Raw genomic sequence first — 17,052 nt, forward strand, 5'->3', positions numbered from 1 at the left:
CCCTAAACTTACCATGTCTCTTTAGGTGAAATGCACAGGAAGGTAAGGTGCTTAAAATCAGCGACAGTATGAGGCTGAATGGTGCATTTAGGAGCTGGCAGAAGCTGGCTTTTGAAGCAGCATCTTTTAAAGTGAGAGGGTCTCAGATACAGCCAAACTGTTTGAAAAATTCCTGACTGTAATGCTCATGTGTCCAGTTCATAAATCTGACTTTCCATTCTTCAAAGTGCCAAAAGCTATCTAGCCAGACATCCAGCTTTTATAAGACAGTCTAACAAGCTGTCTGGCTCAATTAGTTGAACTCTGATGGTGCTCCAGCTTTTCAGTCAGTAGACCACTTTGTAATGAAAATATCTACTTGCAGACCCCATTCCTTTCCAGTACCAGTGGCTTAATCTAACACATTATAGTTCTAAAATGTTTTATTCAATGAACCACAAGAAAAAGCTCTGCTGTCCATCCACACACCACAATTTCAGATCCTCAGTTCCTCAGCCTTGTTTTCTTGGCCTTCTTCACTGTAAATGGTGGAAGTGATACTCTGTATGGGCTGGTTGTGCATAACATGATGTGAAAAATAGAGAAGCTGCATACTTAGTTATGACTGAGGGATTCTGAGTACAGAAGTACCCTTTGGGGTTTCTTCAGCCTGAGCTCACTATGTTCTTGGATAATCACCTAGCAGGCTGTTCTATATGACTGCAGATGTAAATGGTCTCACAGAAGCAGGACTTGATATTACCAGTTTAGACTGTATATGATTATATCCGATTGCTGTTTCCATTATAACTTCTAGTAAAAAGCTTGTGTGGCTCAGTGAAACAGAAGCAGTCCTCATCAAAGCACAGTCTTGGCTTTTAAGCAATGAAGAGTAAAACAGCCACTAGAGTTACAGTTTTGTGATGCCACTTCCTATAATATTACAATGCTTAAGAAAGTAACATTTTTCACCTCTAACTGCCCAACAAACCTAATTCTTCAAGTTTTACCCTTGGCAGTCAGCATACATACAGAGCAATTTCTTTTCTCCTGACAGACACACAGAGGCATTCTCACCTTTCTGTGTTTCTACTGTTGGCCACTAATGGCTTCAGCAACGTTCTCACCATTGCTCCCAAGAACTCTGGTAATCTCTCACTAGTGATGTAGGCATCAGTAAGGCAGCCACACAGACAAGACTTTAAGGTCAATGAGAAAATGAACACGAGCCGACTGCAATGTGCACTTGAGCACAGAAACCAACCATATTCTGGGCTTCATCAAAAGGAGCGTGACCAGCAGGTCGAAGGAGGTGATCCTGCCCCTCTACTCTGCTCTCGTGAGACCTCACTTGGAGCACTGTGTGCAGTTCTGGTGTCCTCAACATAAAAAGGACATGGAACTGTTGGAACAAGTCCAGAGGAGGCCACGAGGATGATCAGGGACTGGAGCACCTCCTGTATGGAGACAGGCTGAGAAAGTTGGGGCTGTTCAGCCTGGAGAAGAGAAGCTGCGTGGAGACCTCATAGCAGCCTTCCAGTATTTGAAGGAGGCCTATAGGGATGCTGGGGAGGGACTGTTCATTAGGGACTGTAATGAAAGGACAAGGGGTAATGGCTTAAAACTTACACAGGGGAAGTTTAGATTGGATATAAGGAAGAAATTCTTTACTGTTAGGGTGGTGAGGCACTGGAATGGGTTGCCCAGGGAAGTTGTGAATGCTCCATCCCTGGTGGTATTCAAGGCCAGGTTGGACAGAGCCCTGGGTGACATGGTCTTATGTGAGGTGGCCCTACCCATGGCAGGGGGGTTGGAACTGGATGATCTTAAGGTCCTTTCCAACCCTAACTATTCTATGATTCTATGATTCTATATGCTTTTTGGATTTACTACCTGTCAGCAAGCAAATTCAGCAAAACCATATTTTTGTCTGTGCTTAGTTATTGGATTTTGATCAACCTCTACCAATGCCAAGTGAACCCAGGTAAGATGCTGCTTCTGTATACTACATGGTTAACTTAACCATGTACAAATTTTTCAGCTAAGTGCTGAAAGCACAACACAACTTCTTATCATACTGTATGAAGCAAGTATCAGAGAAGAAAAGCTATTTTTAAACGAGTCTCACTGTCTTCAGCACGTTTTAGAGCAGCCCTTATTTTCATAAGCTTCACAAGTTCATATGCTATTTTAATGAGAGATAATAATCAGGATTATGTAGACAGATGTTGGCACAGTAACACATACAGTAAAACATTTCTCCAAATACTAGTCATTATTCTCAATTATGTTTTCTGTTTGATTGTTAAAAGCCAATCTTGTTGACCCAGCAATATACACTTGGCTTTGCAGCCACTGGTGCTGCTTAGTAATGTCCTGGGAAATCCTATGCCTTTGAAACTCTATGCAAATCATCTAAAAGGAGCCAACGTTAACACTCAGGTTGAATTAGAAAATAGGAAAACACAAGAAGTAGTTTAAGGACAAAGCTGTCTCTAGCTAAAATTAAGCACTGATCCATAGTGACAGTAGGAAAACACTAAACTGTACATTAAAATTCCTAAACATCGCTGCTATTCACAGCAGGCCAATGCAAACATTCGTTACTTCTGTGTCTGAGAGTGAATTTGTAAGTTAGGAAAATGATGTCAGTATCAAAGTATTCAAAACTAATTTTATCTGATTGGCAAGTGAGTCCCAAGTACCGAGATACTAAATAAATATTTGACAGCACCATTCCATAGTATAATTTATTTCACATATGCACTAAATTAAAAGGAAAGCTTTTCTAAACTGCAGGCAATTTCCAGGCAAACCACAAAGCAGGATGGTGGTGATGGCTGCCATTGTGTCCTGGTAGAGCACCTTCTTACCCTTGCAGAGGTCTAGAGGATTTAGAGCAAATAACCAAAACCACAAGGCACAGATTGTTACAGGAGGTCCATTTCTGTCACATTTGTGACAGGGAATTTAATTGTATACCACTGACTGCTCCTGCTCATGGGGGAGGAGGAAACAATGCTGAATGCCTGACCTTGTATTTGTGTCAGTAGAGCTACCACTATGGATAAGGAGTGCAGAGTTTTGCCTAGCAATGCACATTGCTGGGAAAATTCATTCCAGCACGGTAGGGCTGTTGTAAAGATCCTGTTTAAATCTATGGTGTTTCTCAGTGAGCATGTGGAAATGTGTTATTTGTGCAATGACTGATGCACACGGGCACACAATGGTGCACGGAGGGACACAAGAGGTATGCAAGAACTATTAGATGTGATGCACAGGCACCGAGCTCAGACGAAACTGAGATAAAACATGCACCATTTTTGTTGTATGCTGAAACAGAAGGTGCAGAGACACTTCAAGGTCCCCAGTTTTGGGAAAGGTAAGTCTATTCAGTGATTCTTACCAAAGCAAAGTTCCTACGAAAAGCTCTGCTATTTAAGATTCAGGCAGAGGAGGAAGAGTTTCACATAATTACAAGAATATAGAGTTGCATTTTTAATACTGTAATTATGGAGATGGGTAATCAACCTAGCTTAGACCTTTCTGAAATGGTAAGGTCAAAGTTAGAGCTGAAACTCCCTCAAACTGAGGGACTATGACACAGAATTGTTATTTAACCCCCCTTGATACAATAAATAGCTGCAAAGTTCAGCTGGGTTATGTCCCAGAGGACTTATTGAGGGCAAAGTTCATAACTAATCATGAGAAAATATAGGTAACATCTAAAATGCAAGCCTTACCTATATGTAAACCCATATGCTTTTAAAATACTGCAAAATACCTGTTACTGCATGTTTTGGATGTTAAATGCAAACCAAATAGGATTCAGTAATAGACACTTGCAAAACAATTGAGAAAAATCTCTTATTTTTTCCCCCTGTTAAAGAACAAGGAGGAGATTTGTAGACATTTATTTATCAAAAAACAAGTGAAATGGGAATGAAACCTGTTTATGTGCTGAGATTCAATTCAGAAATACATTTTTCAGGTTTTCTTATAGTACATTTCATGTTTCCTGCTTCATTCTCTCCCATAACATAAAGACACCTGGAATATCTACTGATTATTCTACAGATCATGAAACCTTAACTAATATGCCATTAAAATACTTTAACTATTAAAGGAAAATTGATACAGGCAATATTGAAGGTTCTACCTTAATCTTCCATCTCAATCTAATAGGTTATATGTGAATATGCATTCTTTCATCTTCTTGATGTATTTTGTCATGTAAACAGGGTCCTTTTTTTTCCTACACAGTGCTAATACAGAAAAATGCATTTGTTATGAAGCTTCAGTAATACAATACGGAGGCTGTATGGCACTTTGGCATTGTTCTGGATGAAAAGCCCTACATGCACGTAAGCTGTGTCATTAAAAAACCCATTTGGGAGATTAGAAAGAATGAAAGAGAGAAAGCAAATACTGGTGCTAGGAAGTTAACATTTTCTCTTCCTAGGCTTACTGTGCCACACAATTACCAGTGTGAAGTAGCTGCTCACCTTATTTATTTACCACTGCAAAATAAACTCTGTGTGCATGGATGTTTGGTTGCAGTTTGGAATTAACTACAATTCACGGCTATTGAACACCAATGATAAACCAAAAACCAAACATGCAGGAGGAGCCAGAGGGTTGACTCACATGTCAGTACTTACTCAGCTACCTACCAGCCTTGTTTCCAGACTTGAGAGGTCTCAACATCTTTGCAATTTCTCCTGTTTTAAAACTTCCAATGTAAATGTTCATTTACAGGTGCTACCACTCAATCTTGTGGGCAAATACATGTGCCCCCAGACCGGGCACAGATTGGATACAACTGTTGGGTTTGTAGGTGTTTAAAGAGGCTTTTGAATGACAAGTTCAGGTAATTCCATGTGTAATTTGTAGCAGAAGTTTGGACTGTCTGAACTATTTCAAACTGCAGGGAAATTAACTGTTAAATTTAATGGTATCTCTGAGAATATGAATGTGTGGTATAAAGCTGTGGCACACTGAATGACTACAGAATTTAACAACACTGCAATTAAACAGCTGCTGTAATGCCAATACATTATTCCAAATTGTGTCCACCTAAATTGGTGAAATTCAATTAAATATATTACAGTTACATCTGATTCTGACCACGCTTGTTTTGAGCTGAATTGTGACACAACCTGACATCAGACAAGGTTAAGTGCTAGTCCGGAGCTGACTTACTCTTTGGTTACTACAAAATTGACAGAAAATGACTCATTTTTGTCAGGAAATAACTTGAATAAAGGAAAAAGTATTTTATCACCCCAGTAATTTACTGTTTTAAATGCAATATTACTGAAAAATAGGGTTTTAGGAGGTGGAAAATTTTTATATGGGATCTAAAGGCAACTGCACTGCTTTTCTTTCTGTGATCTTTAATTACATTGACTTTCTTCCAGCTTTTCCTCCATCGTCACCTCCTGTCATGACCCTAGTCCTGTGCTGTGTTGCTTTGTTGTCCATCAAACTGTACTAGTTTCTCTTCTGGCCTTCCTCTGAGTATGGGCTTTAATTTCCTGCTGATCTACACAGCGCCTGGAGAACTGGATTGCTTTGAAATGAGGTTGGTTTACCACTCCGTGTTGAAAATGCCTCTCTAAACAGTGCAAACAAGTATGTTGGTTTCGCTTATCTGTGTCTTTCAAACCCCCAATGTTACCTTTACAATAGGCACATTCCACCCACATGAAGCCTTATTCCCTACAGATATGCTCACACAAATGTCTTGCTTCTCAACATAATTTCCTGGTTCATTTCTGTAGCGTGCAATGGTCATTCTTGCTGTCAAGTGTCATTTTCATCTAGAAAGGGTAAAAATCCAAGTGAAGACAAAAATATATCTACAGAAGTAGAGATTGGTAAAACAACCAGAGCTGGTAACGTTTATTCAGTAGCAATTTCAGATTCCATGAGGGTGTGAAATTAAGATTTCTCTGACTTTTCCTCAGCTGAGCAAGAGCAAATGATGGGAGCAAAGTGACTGCTGAGGGAAATTAAGTCACTGCCTCCATCTGGCCTCACTGAGCAAGGAGCTTGCCTCCATTCATTACAGTTTTTCTCTTTATCCTCTATTTGGATAATCAGGCAGTGGAATGTGTTGCCCAGAAAGACTGTGCCATCTCCATCCTGGAGGTTTTTAAGCTCAAACTGGCTAAAGCCCTGAGCCACCTGCTCCAATCTCAGAGCCAGTTTTACTCTGAACAGCAAGTCAGCCAGGATGACTGCCTGAGATCCCCTCCAAGCTGAATTATTCTGTGGTTCTGTAATTCTAAATCATTATGTGTACTGTCCAGAAAAACATCTTCTGGAAAAGGCAGCTTCAGTTCCCTCTTTTGTGTTGGGTTTAACCCTTTCTGACATTCTGCACTCAGATGAATTCTGGGTTGCAGTCTGAAAGATTTTAAGGCTAGCCTAAAATCATGGCTACCTTCCTGACTGTTGAGAAATGTAGAGGCTTCTGCTATTTCTATTTGATGTTTTTATTTCCAGCATCCTATCTCCCTAATCCATACATCAACCCCATAGTGCTGCAGTAGTCAGTGAATGCCAGGAATACACCAGTGGGATGACCATGGATAACCTCAGTGCAAGCATGTAAAATAGGAGAAAAAACATCAGCAAGGGGTAATGCTGCAGAACATTATAAAAGGAGTATCTGCAAGCAAAGTGATTTAATTGGCATGTAAAAAGCGTTATCTACCTTCCTTGCATAAGATTAGCTTGTTTGCCATCACTTCAGGATTGAATCTTTTTCTCAGAACAGAATAGAAACATAGATAACCTCTACATAAAGTCACAGTATATATTATTGGTAGTAATAGCTTAGCATCAATGTCACACTTTAAACAATAACTCTTTCTGCTTGAAACTTGCTTCATCCAGCTGTCACCACTCCTCTGTGTAACATTTGTTTCTCATCCATCCTCACTCGCCTCCAAACTCTGACTTTTCTCCCAATAGTTTCAGAGATCCTAAGCCTGCTCATTTCCTGACTGTTTTCTGCCTACAGTGTTAGCCAGACTGTGACTGACAGGGAGAGAAAACATGTAAGCTCATCCTGCTGCAGAAGACATACACAATGGATGCAGAAAATCATCAAATCATAGAATGGCTTGGGTTGGAAGGGACTTTGAAGATCATCTAGTTCCAGTCCTCCTGCCATGGGCAGGAAAATACACAAGAGCTGGTAATATTCCTGTAGATGAACTATGTAAGAGGTAAGGCACCTCCAGTGAGTGATCTTAAGTAATACATTAACATAAGAAAGGAGATGTTACACTTGAATTGACTAGCTGTGAGAATGTGAGACCTGACACCCAACATCCATGTTGTCCATGGATGCCACTTGTAAATCTGCTTCCCCTTGTGGCAGGTGATGTTCAGGCTCTTCAAAGAATAACCTGAGGACTTCAGTCTTACAGTCACAGGAGATCATATGGCCCAAGTGATGGGACCAAGAGCAGCTATTTCAGACATCAGGGCCTCCCTATTCGCAAGGTACAAGCTTTTATATTGCTTAGTACTGAGTGTTCATGGACTCCTGAGGAAATCTTAAACCATGCCAAAGCTTGACCCACTGATGTCAATGTTGTCTTTCCAATGGACTTAGTGAAATAGGGATCTTGCACCTAGACTAATTAAAGTAATTGTCTCATTCTGTACCTCTGAAAGACTTGCTCTATTTGCGGTACACTGCGTGTATACTTTTAATTCTGGCAAATCTTCCTTCCTGCAAAGAGCTTGTCCTCCAGAAAATTAAAACAGCATCATACTACATGCACCAAAGTAGTATGCATTGCAATGGATAACCTCTATGAAAGCAAACAGCATTTCCCTGATAGCTTCTAAAAATCCCTTGGAATTTCTTGGCTGTTTCTGTTTCCCATATAAGTTATAATTAAAAGGAAAAAACTTAAGTGAAATTCACAGTATGAATTCTTGCACTAATTTCATTGATGTCAGTAGAATTACAGTGGAGATTAGTCCTGTGACTGTCAAGGAAAGAAGCTGTTACAGTTAGGGATTTTTTTCTGATGTGCCTTTATTTGTTTGATAATGAAAAGACACAAAAACATGTTCTGCAGGGATCCATATATTGCCCTTATATCCAATCTGAAACAAGTATGATTCACTCAAAATCTATTATTCTCTTCACTAAAGTGCTTATTACAACAGGGAGTTGAAGGGTTGTCATTATGGTTTTGTCACCAAACCAAACTGATAGTTGTTTTTAGATCTCATGTATTCCATATTTTAAATATATTTCCTACATAAAAATGCAGAGATTATGGAAATTCTTTAGAAATACGGTCTTGGCCATGTTTTTGCATGCTTTTCTATGTTATTGCACATTTTTCTGGATATGTTACAGCATTTCCAATCAACCATTAGTAATAGTTTTAGCAGTTGTTTCAACCTCCATCAAAATTATTGTCCTCATTTTTATTCCATAGAAGGCAACTTAGCGATTCATCTGCAAACACGTGCTATCCAAAGCAGTGCTTGCTACCACTAATAGTGAAATCAAAGTAGCAAGCACTTTACCTAAGAATGGGAGACTGTAGGATTAGGATTGGAGTTTAGGCTGCAAACATTCATTTAATTTTGGAAGGACATTCAGGTAACCCATGATTTGCATTCCAAGTGTATACCATGTTCTGTAACTCCTGCTTTCTAGTTCTAACACTGCCTCTGTCCAGCCATATATTGTTGAACATGTGCCATACTGTCTCCATGCTTTGGTTTACTGGGATTTAGACTAGAAACATGAAGTGTCCCTGGGCATTTGGGAACAAAATGCTTCATTAAGTCATTTGAGAGCTAACTGTGCCACTGATAGAAGTACACCGAGGTGTTCAGTGGAAATGTATCTTCTGAAGAGTCCATGAAAATCAACATTTTCCCTAAGATCTTACACTAAGCACCAGAGAACATCCTTATTAATATTTATGCTTCACTTGGTACGTATAACTGTGTTTATATCTTGAGGCATCTAATTTCAGGTTCCATACGCAGTCAATATGGAACAGGTAGAGTCTTAACTTCTCATAGGTCATTACTAAGGGAATCTGTTCTCCTAATTTAAGCTGCTAATTTAGATGCCTTAAATTCAGCTGTGTCCAAAATTATACACTCAAGCAACTGAATACAAATAAATCAGAAGCCTCAGGCATCTGGTTCAAAGCGATAATTTGGGAAGAAACCATCACTGAAATGAGCAATGAGTCTAAAGGAACCAGAAGGCTGTAAAAAATAGATACCTATGATATTTCTGTCCAGGTTCCCTACTGTGTTCCAACCTTTTGTTGGTGAGCCAGATGAGAAGAATCTCTGTGTTTAAGTCAAATCAAAGTCCAGTGTTTCACAATGTTTACTTTTTCAAAGGATCAAGCACATTTTTTACATTTAAGAAATACATGATAAGAAAATAGATGATAATGGAAGTGGCAGAGGCATGAAATATCTGCTCAGTTAAAGCAACAGCGTGTAATCTAAGTTTAGAGAAAGCAGAAATGCTGCCAAGACATTTGACCACAACCATTTTTATTCTCCATTCTAGTGTTTATCTTCTCTTCTGCTTTTAGCCAATGAAACTCCACTCAGATTTCTACCTGCTAAGACAACACAGATGCAATAATTCTCAGCTTACTTGACCAAAACTTAACTACATTAAAATGTGTTTATTTCACAGGTGCAAAGTAGTAGTATTAGAAAATTCCCAGACACAATGTCCAGTGTAGAGCAGGTTTAACAAACTTCATTTTCAAACTGCAGAATTGATCTAAACTCAAAGCAGGTCTACTAAACTTTACCAGTAATATGTGTGTAACAGTAAAAACCATCTGTCTGGTACTTTTATGCAGATAAATATCCATACTTTACTGCAGAATAGAAAGCTCAGACAAAAATCTTTGCAAGAGATCTGTAAGAGTTCATATTTATATCTTTTAGTGAGTGGCGTACAAATGTCTGTAAATGAAAAAGGAAAGAGCAAAAAGCACAGCAGCACAGTGTACGAGCAAAGGATTTTATTGCACTTTGTAAAGGGTATGTACTATTCCGTCACTGCTTCTGTCATGCTAATCTGTTTTCACGTGAATGCAACAAATGGGAACAAGTTCAAATAAGTATTAAACAGTAAGACAGAAGATTAGGACATGCAATAAACCCCACTCCATTTGTGAACCGAAGTTTTATTTGCAACCACACAAATCTTTCTACCATGACTTTTTATTCCTCTAATTTTGCCTTTAGTTTTTTGAGCACAGCTCTAAGCCAAATATATACTAAGCTACCGGGGAAGCCATACATGGTCAAACTGCTACCACAAGTCTGTGCTGCATGGAAAATTAGTCTATATCTGTGTACTGTTGATAGATATATGCAACAGCAGTTGAACATATGTATTATGTCCTTGTCAGGAACATGTCAACTCTCCAAACTGTTACCAAATGAGTTTTCCCAAACAAGGGTAAATCTAACCAAAATTTCAACACTTCTTACTTAAACTAGAACTTTCAACACTTACTTAAACTAGAATTAAATTAAAAGCACCTGAGCAGAGATCCTTCTGCATGGCAAATGAAATCATGCTCTGAGAAAGTACACATAGAGAATTCTGGAGCTGGGTATGGAGGAATTCCTATAGCAGCTCTCTGATTTGGTGCTTACTGAGCTATGCCAGTGGGTGAGGATAACCACCTGTGTATGTACTTACAGGACTAGTGCTATGGCTTATCAAACCCTCACACATAGATAATAATTGCCAAGCATTGCCAACCCATTGTTTCAGTGACTCTGTTCACAGACTTTATGTGGTTGAATCTTTGCTCTTTGTTTACATAAAGTAATTCTCTGCTGCAGAGATTCACCAACATGGAACTGAGTTTAAGCACCTCTTCAGATTGTTTTGAAATGATAGAAACATAATGGAAGGGCCAACCTTCACCTCTCAAAACTAGGAAAAATGGGTTTATGGGAATGTCTTAAGCACAAAGCTGACACACATCATCTTTCTCTGGCTCAAAACACTGTCTGGTTCAGAAGACTTCCATATTTGTCTGGAATTCCTGATGTAGGGCAGCATGGTTAGAGCCACTGTACATGGACAACCACCAGGCTGCCATGCATTAAGACCACCTGGGACATAGCCATAGCTCTGCATAGCTCAGTCAGATATGACCTGTGACCAAAATATGGGCATGTAGCCCCTCATGGCCTCAGGACCCAGCTTCCTCAAGGATGCAAGTCCTGATCCCAGATGCAGGGCTTTGAGTTTGTCTTAGCCAAGTATCCTGAGATTCCCATCTGTAGGTTGCCAGGATCCCTCCTGAGTGGCTGCCCTGTCTGACAGCAAGTTATGTGCTTCTCACCATCCAGGAATGAGGTGGCTGCAGATGCACTGTGTCACTTCATCAGGTCAATGATTTGGACACCCACAAATTATCTGGATAGGGCAGGATATTCCCAACCTATGGTATGTGCATGATTAGCAGTATACAAGTAACTTTTGAGAAGGCAACAGAAACACAGAAGTATAAATCCTGGCACAAAGCTGACATGTCCTGCTGCTGTCCTTGGGGAAATAAAGCAGCTTGGGAAGTCTTGATCTTTTAGTTCTTAGAGGGAAGTGCATGAAAAGCCATGTCAGATTTAAAACATCATCTACATATGCCCTAATGTGAACATGCACAACATAGCAAAAAAGCATCCTAGAAACAAGATCACTGACCATTTGTTACTCATAATGGTAATTAATAGATGTGGACTTTCCTGTCACAACCATTTAACTTAAGGAAAGATGAGGTCCTTCAGATCCAGTGTAGTAGTTACCTGCCTACAACCACACTGTGGTTTAACCCCAGCCAGCAGCCGAGTACCACACAGCCACTTGCTCACCCCTTCCTCTCTACTTAGAGCTAGCTGGGAATTTTTGGGATGTATAAGTTCTCCATCACAAACTAATGCTCTGTTTTGCTTGAAAACAGGACACTGAACATGGATATATTAACACTTGGGATGTACATCCTGCGACATCCACAGACAGGAAATGGAGAAGACAGGTCAGGATGTATACACTTCTGTACACATCTCACTTCCACAACTAATGGCTTATATTTGTCAAAATCCAAGTCAACCTGAAGGGGTTTTGGGTAAGCTTTTCCCAAATTTTCAAGTGATACCACAACAAAAGTCAGTGTGTGCATCTGCCTCCTGTCTTGCCTCCCTTGCACAAGCAGATCCCAATTGGACTAATCATCCTGAATGTCTCTTAATCAAACATTGGTTTTATTTGCAATGTGCCTTCTTTTTGCAAAACAGTTTTATTTTCAGGTTGCTGCAACTTGATTCTAGCTCCCTAAATTCCTTTATTTTGTACTGTACGGTTAGTAAAATCTGTCATCTTCATAACCCTGCTTAGACATTTGCATTGAACTAAAAAATGTCTTATTTTACTTTTTCTAAGTGTGAGCCTATAGAATATTGAAGCTGCTGGTCTGGGCATCCTGCAATTCAGCTGAACATGGCCAAATTGCTTATACATATTTCACATTTCTGAGGCTTTCTTCCCTACTACACAAACCAGACCAACTGTACGAACCGGGTCATTCCCTGAAGCCTGGAGAGCACAGCACAGTAGCTTCAGAGATGTGCCAACAAATGGTATGTGCATGTACCAACTATTTCCATGCAGGTTCTGAGAAAGGACACTTGAGTAAGAAACTGTTTTTCTTACTGTTAATCAGACCAGAATGTTTCATTCCTCATAGGAATGAACACAGCCCGTCCCAAAGAGCAAGCTCCAGTTACCCTGCAATGGCCACTTGTGTTTCTTAGAAAGCTGAAGGACTGAATCAACAGAAAACAGAACGTGCTGGGATAATTTTTTCTCCCATCTCCTTGTTTTTGCATGTGGTATTGTGACTGCTGAGCACATGTGCTATTAACAATATTGTATTTGGCGCTGGCAGAGGTGTTCACAGGAGTAAGCCGTGCTCATACTGACAGCATGCATTTGAGCCCTTTGCTGACAAGCGTTTGTAGGGTTTTCCATAGCAATTTAGGGGGCTAGCAGCCCCAGCAACCCCTCCGGTTTATAAGGCAGTATCTCGGGACTAAACACGTTACCATACATGTGACATACATCCCAGCAGCCAATACGCCAGGCTGCAAACCGGAGGAGCAGGGGGCGGCTGCTGCCTTACAAACCCAGAACACCTGCAGACCGCACCGGACCCTCCTCACCTGCGAGCACACAGCCTGCTCTAAACCCCAAAAGCCAACTGGCGAGGGCTGCCCATGCCCTACACCGGGAGAGGGAGGCGCCAGCCTCCCTAACGGAGCTGACAGACTGCGAACCCCATAACTCTTAACACCTCCCTGGCGGCCGCCATGACACCCCCCCCTCCCCTCACAGCGCCACCTGAGGCGAGAGGGCGGGGCGCGCAGCCGGGGGGGCGGAGCTAGGGCAGCCCGGCCCAATCACGGAGGGGCGGCACCGGTCACGTGGTGCTGGCGGCGGCCTCATCCCGCCCCGGCTCCGGCGGCGCGCTCGCGCAGGCGTTGCACCTGGCGCCCTCTTCGGGGCTCCCCGTCTCCAGGACAACCGGCTTCTCCGCGGAGCTTCTGCCATGGTGAGCCTGGGGCCCGGTCCGGAGCTTCCCTTCACCTTTGGGGGGGCTCCCCCAGCCGCTTGGGGTCCGGGTGGGACGGGCAGGTGATGGGAGGGCGGGTGGAGCCGCCGCCGCGGGGAGAGAGTTCTGGCAGGGACGTGGAGAGCGGCCGCCGGGCCGGGCGGCAGGCGGGCCCCTCAGCCCGAGGGGAGGGAGGGAGGGAGGCGGCCCGGCCGGGCGGAACGTCTGCGTTTGCGGGCGGGGTAGGCAGGGTACGGGTTTGCGTGAGCAGTGGCGGTGCGGATGTGGTGCTGGGAGGGCTGTGTCGTTCGCTGCTGTAGCGGTGGAGAGTGTCTGTGTGTCTGTCTGTCTGTAGCAGGTGGGGCTGCTGTAAGCACAGGCAGGGCGGGCACAGCCTGCGTGTTTGTGGTGAGGTGTGGCGGGTGCGTGTCCTCCCCGTGTAGCGCCGGAGCAGCCATGGTTGGAGTCCGGCTGTGTGCAGAGCGGGTCAGGTGTGGCAGGGTGTGCTGTCCCGCTGTGTTGCACGGGAGAGGTAATGTGTATGGGTGAGGAAAGCGGCTGGGGCGTGACAGAGGTGCCTCGTCCCCCCGTATGGAGTAGGGAGGAAGGTAACGTGTGTGTCGGTGCGAAGGGCAGTGTCACACTCTGGGTGCATGGGGTGCTGTGCTATATGATTATGCATGTGCAGTAAGCCAGGGTGTGGCCTGGGATGTGTATGTATAAAAGATGTACAATAGGTCATGAGCATAATATATAACATGTCTCTGTGTATGTGTGCATCTGCTATGATTTGGGCTTCGGATATGTCTGTGTTTGTATTGTAGCAGAGATTTATCATTGCTTGCAGGGAAATGACATGGCATTCTATGTATCTAGTTGTGTTTGTACACTGCTGTCTGGTATGGGCTTGTGCTTCTGTGTGTATATATAGTGAATATTGGGTGTGGCATAATATGGGGATGTTTTTATAGGCACGTATGCTGTGGGTGTGGCAAGGATTATCTGTACTTTTTATATGCATGTAGCAGACATAGGGGATGGTATTTTGTGTCTATAGAGTGTCGCTTGTTTCCATGTTTAAGTATGCCTAGCTGTAATGTTTTAATGCACAGATGTGTTTATAATGTATCTGGGGGGGCATGTGGTGGGCCTGAGGTTTGTTGCATGTGTCTGTAGAGATATAGTATCATATACATATGGGGAGAGTGCAGCAAAGGAGGAAGAGGTTGGCAGAGGTTTGCTCTGTGGGTATAATAGGTGGGGATATGATACAGTATGTGTACACAGTGAGTGGTGGGAGAGGGGTGCGTCATGATGGTTGTGAGGAGATGACACGGTGTGTAAGGGGGAGTGAGGAGGAACAGACACAGCACAGGTATGATCCCTGCCTTCAGTTACAATTGAACTGTTTCATGCTTCCTAGTGGTAGTTACAGTGATAGATACAGGAAGAAGGCATAGTTGTTAGCCATTCACCCATGAAGAAATGCACGGTTCTTTAGGCAGAAAATCATGTTGTGTATATTTATGTGTGTGTAACAGTAGTGGGTTTCGTGTGGCAAGTTCTAGGGAGGGAGCGCTCGGCCTTGCAAAGGGAGGGAAAGAAGGTGTGGCTATTAGGGGTGGCCATGAGGGAAGAATGTGAGAGGAGAGGAGGGGCAGCCATGAAGGAAGATCGTGAGGGGAAAGGAGGCATGGCCATGAGGGGAGATCGTGAAGGGAGAGATGGCCATGAGGTAAGATCATGAGGGGAAAGGCGGGAACGCCATGAGGGGAAAGGAGGGATCGCCATGAGGGGAGATCATGAGGGGAAAGGCGGGAACGCCATGAGGGGAGATCATGAGGGGAAAGGCGGGAACGCCATGAGGGGAGATCGTGAGGGGAAAGGAGGGAACGCCATGAGGGGTGATCATGAGGGGAGGGGCGGGATCGCCATGAGGGGAAAGGAGGGATCGCCATGAGGGGAGGTCATGAAGAGAAAGGCGGGAACACCATGAGGGGAGATCATGAGGGGAAAGGCGGGAACGCCATGAGAGGAGATCATGAGGGGAAAGGAGGGATCGCCATGAGGGGAGATCGTGAGGGGAGAGGAGGGATCGCCATGAGGGGAAAGGCGGGAACGCCATGAGGGGTGATCATGAGGGGAGGGGCGGGATCGCCATGAGGGGAGATCATGAGGGAAGAGGAGGGATCGCCATCAGGGGAGAGCAAGGTCAGCCGTGGGGGTGTGAAGGGTGGCCATGGAGGCTAGTGGCAACAGCTTTACAAGTGTGAGCCACTGTGAGAGATGGCTGTGAGTGGATGTTATGAGGGGCAGCTATAAGGGGAGATCAGTTTGCCCATAGTGGCATGGTTTGGTAGTGGACTTGGTAGTCCTAGGGTAACGGTTGGATTTGGTGATCTTAAAGGTCTTTTTCAGTCTAATTGATTCTATGATTCTATGGTATATATCCCTGTGGTGGTGTAACTTTTCTTCCTTGCATAAAGGCTTCTTTGTGCTCCTTCTCTTTAATTCTAAGATGTGATTTGTTGCTACATGGAGGAGTAAGCAGTGAATGAGGTTGTTTATGGTATAATACTGGTGATTATGTTACTTAATGATGTGTCCTTCTTCACATTAGTATTACATCACGTGCCTTACTGCACATCAGAGAATGTACCTTAAAAGTCAATTGAATAAAATGGATTTATCTCATGTTCTAAACTTAGGACAGTTGCGGACTGGAAAACAACAAACAAGATATTTATGAACTGTTTCACAATATAAGTAAATATTTTCCATTGACCAAACTCCAGGTATGGAGTTTTCCTTTGTGATCTATTTTGGCATTCCTGATTAGAAACCTGTAGCAATCTGAATTCAGCAGACACAAAATCTGCAAAGAGCACTGAATTGTTGTTGGAATGACACAGGTAATATTGCAGAAATTATGCTGGATAAGCCTTACTGCTGTGCAGGTTCTTATACTGGGCAGCTCCTTAGTTGCACATTGCAGGTGATAAGAAAAGGATGATTAAATTCAGTGAATACTTATACTTTAATTGCTCTGTTGTAGAGTTAGTCCTGTTTAGATGGCTCTTTCCTTCTTAATTCCTTATAGCTGCATAGTTTAAAATTCAAGAAGTGTGAGGAAGGAATTAGTTTTGGCCAGTTAACACCAGCCCTTTAAGTACAGAGAATGCAAATGGTCCTACAAATCAGCTTATTGCTTGTTTATTTTGACAACTGGAATATTCAGTCATCTCAGTTAAAGTGAGGGTTAACATCAGGCTAGCAGATGTGGAAAGTTTGAAAGTCATATTTTCACTGGAGCATGGCAACTATTTTTAGGTTAGTGTAGAAAAATAGTACTGATCTGGCACTGTGACCATATTGATCTGAATGCCAACAGAAAACTGCACATGAACAGTACTTCAGC

At 42.7% G+C, this 17,052-nt stretch overlaps 1 protein-coding gene across 4 annotated transcripts in view; it reads left to right on the forward strand.

The window, feature by feature from the left end:
* Positions 1-5,437: 5,437 nt before the first annotated feature.
* The window catches only part of FBXL2 (F-box and leucine rich repeat protein 2), a 53,175-nt gene continuing 41,560 nt past the window's right edge, over positions 5,438-17,052 (forward strand). Inside the window, exons 1-5 of one of the 4 annotated variants that reach the window (XM_034062247.1) lie at positions 5,438-5,563; positions 7,010-7,217; positions 9,952-10,047; positions 11,988-12,152; positions 12,467-12,663. In XM_034062247.1, coding sequence (XP_033918138.1) covers positions 12,649-12,663 — 15 coding nt within the window. In that variant the 5' untranslated portion in view covers positions 5,438-5,563; positions 7,010-7,217; positions 9,952-10,047; positions 11,988-12,152; positions 12,467-12,648. Of the gene's footprint in view, positions 5,564-7,009; positions 7,218-9,951; positions 10,048-11,971; positions 12,153-12,466; positions 12,664-13,527; positions 13,635-17,052 lie in introns of those variants that run through there. The other 3 variants (XM_034062237.1, XM_031044352.2, XM_034062244.1) reach the window with 3 other exon arrangements.

This window comes from Melopsittacus undulatus, chromosome 1, assembly GCF_012275295.1.
Source record: "Melopsittacus undulatus isolate bMelUnd1 chromosome 1, bMelUnd1.mat.Z, whole genome shotgun sequence".
Taxonomy (NCBI): Eukaryota; Metazoa; Chordata; class Aves; order Psittaciformes; family Psittaculidae; genus Melopsittacus; species Melopsittacus undulatus.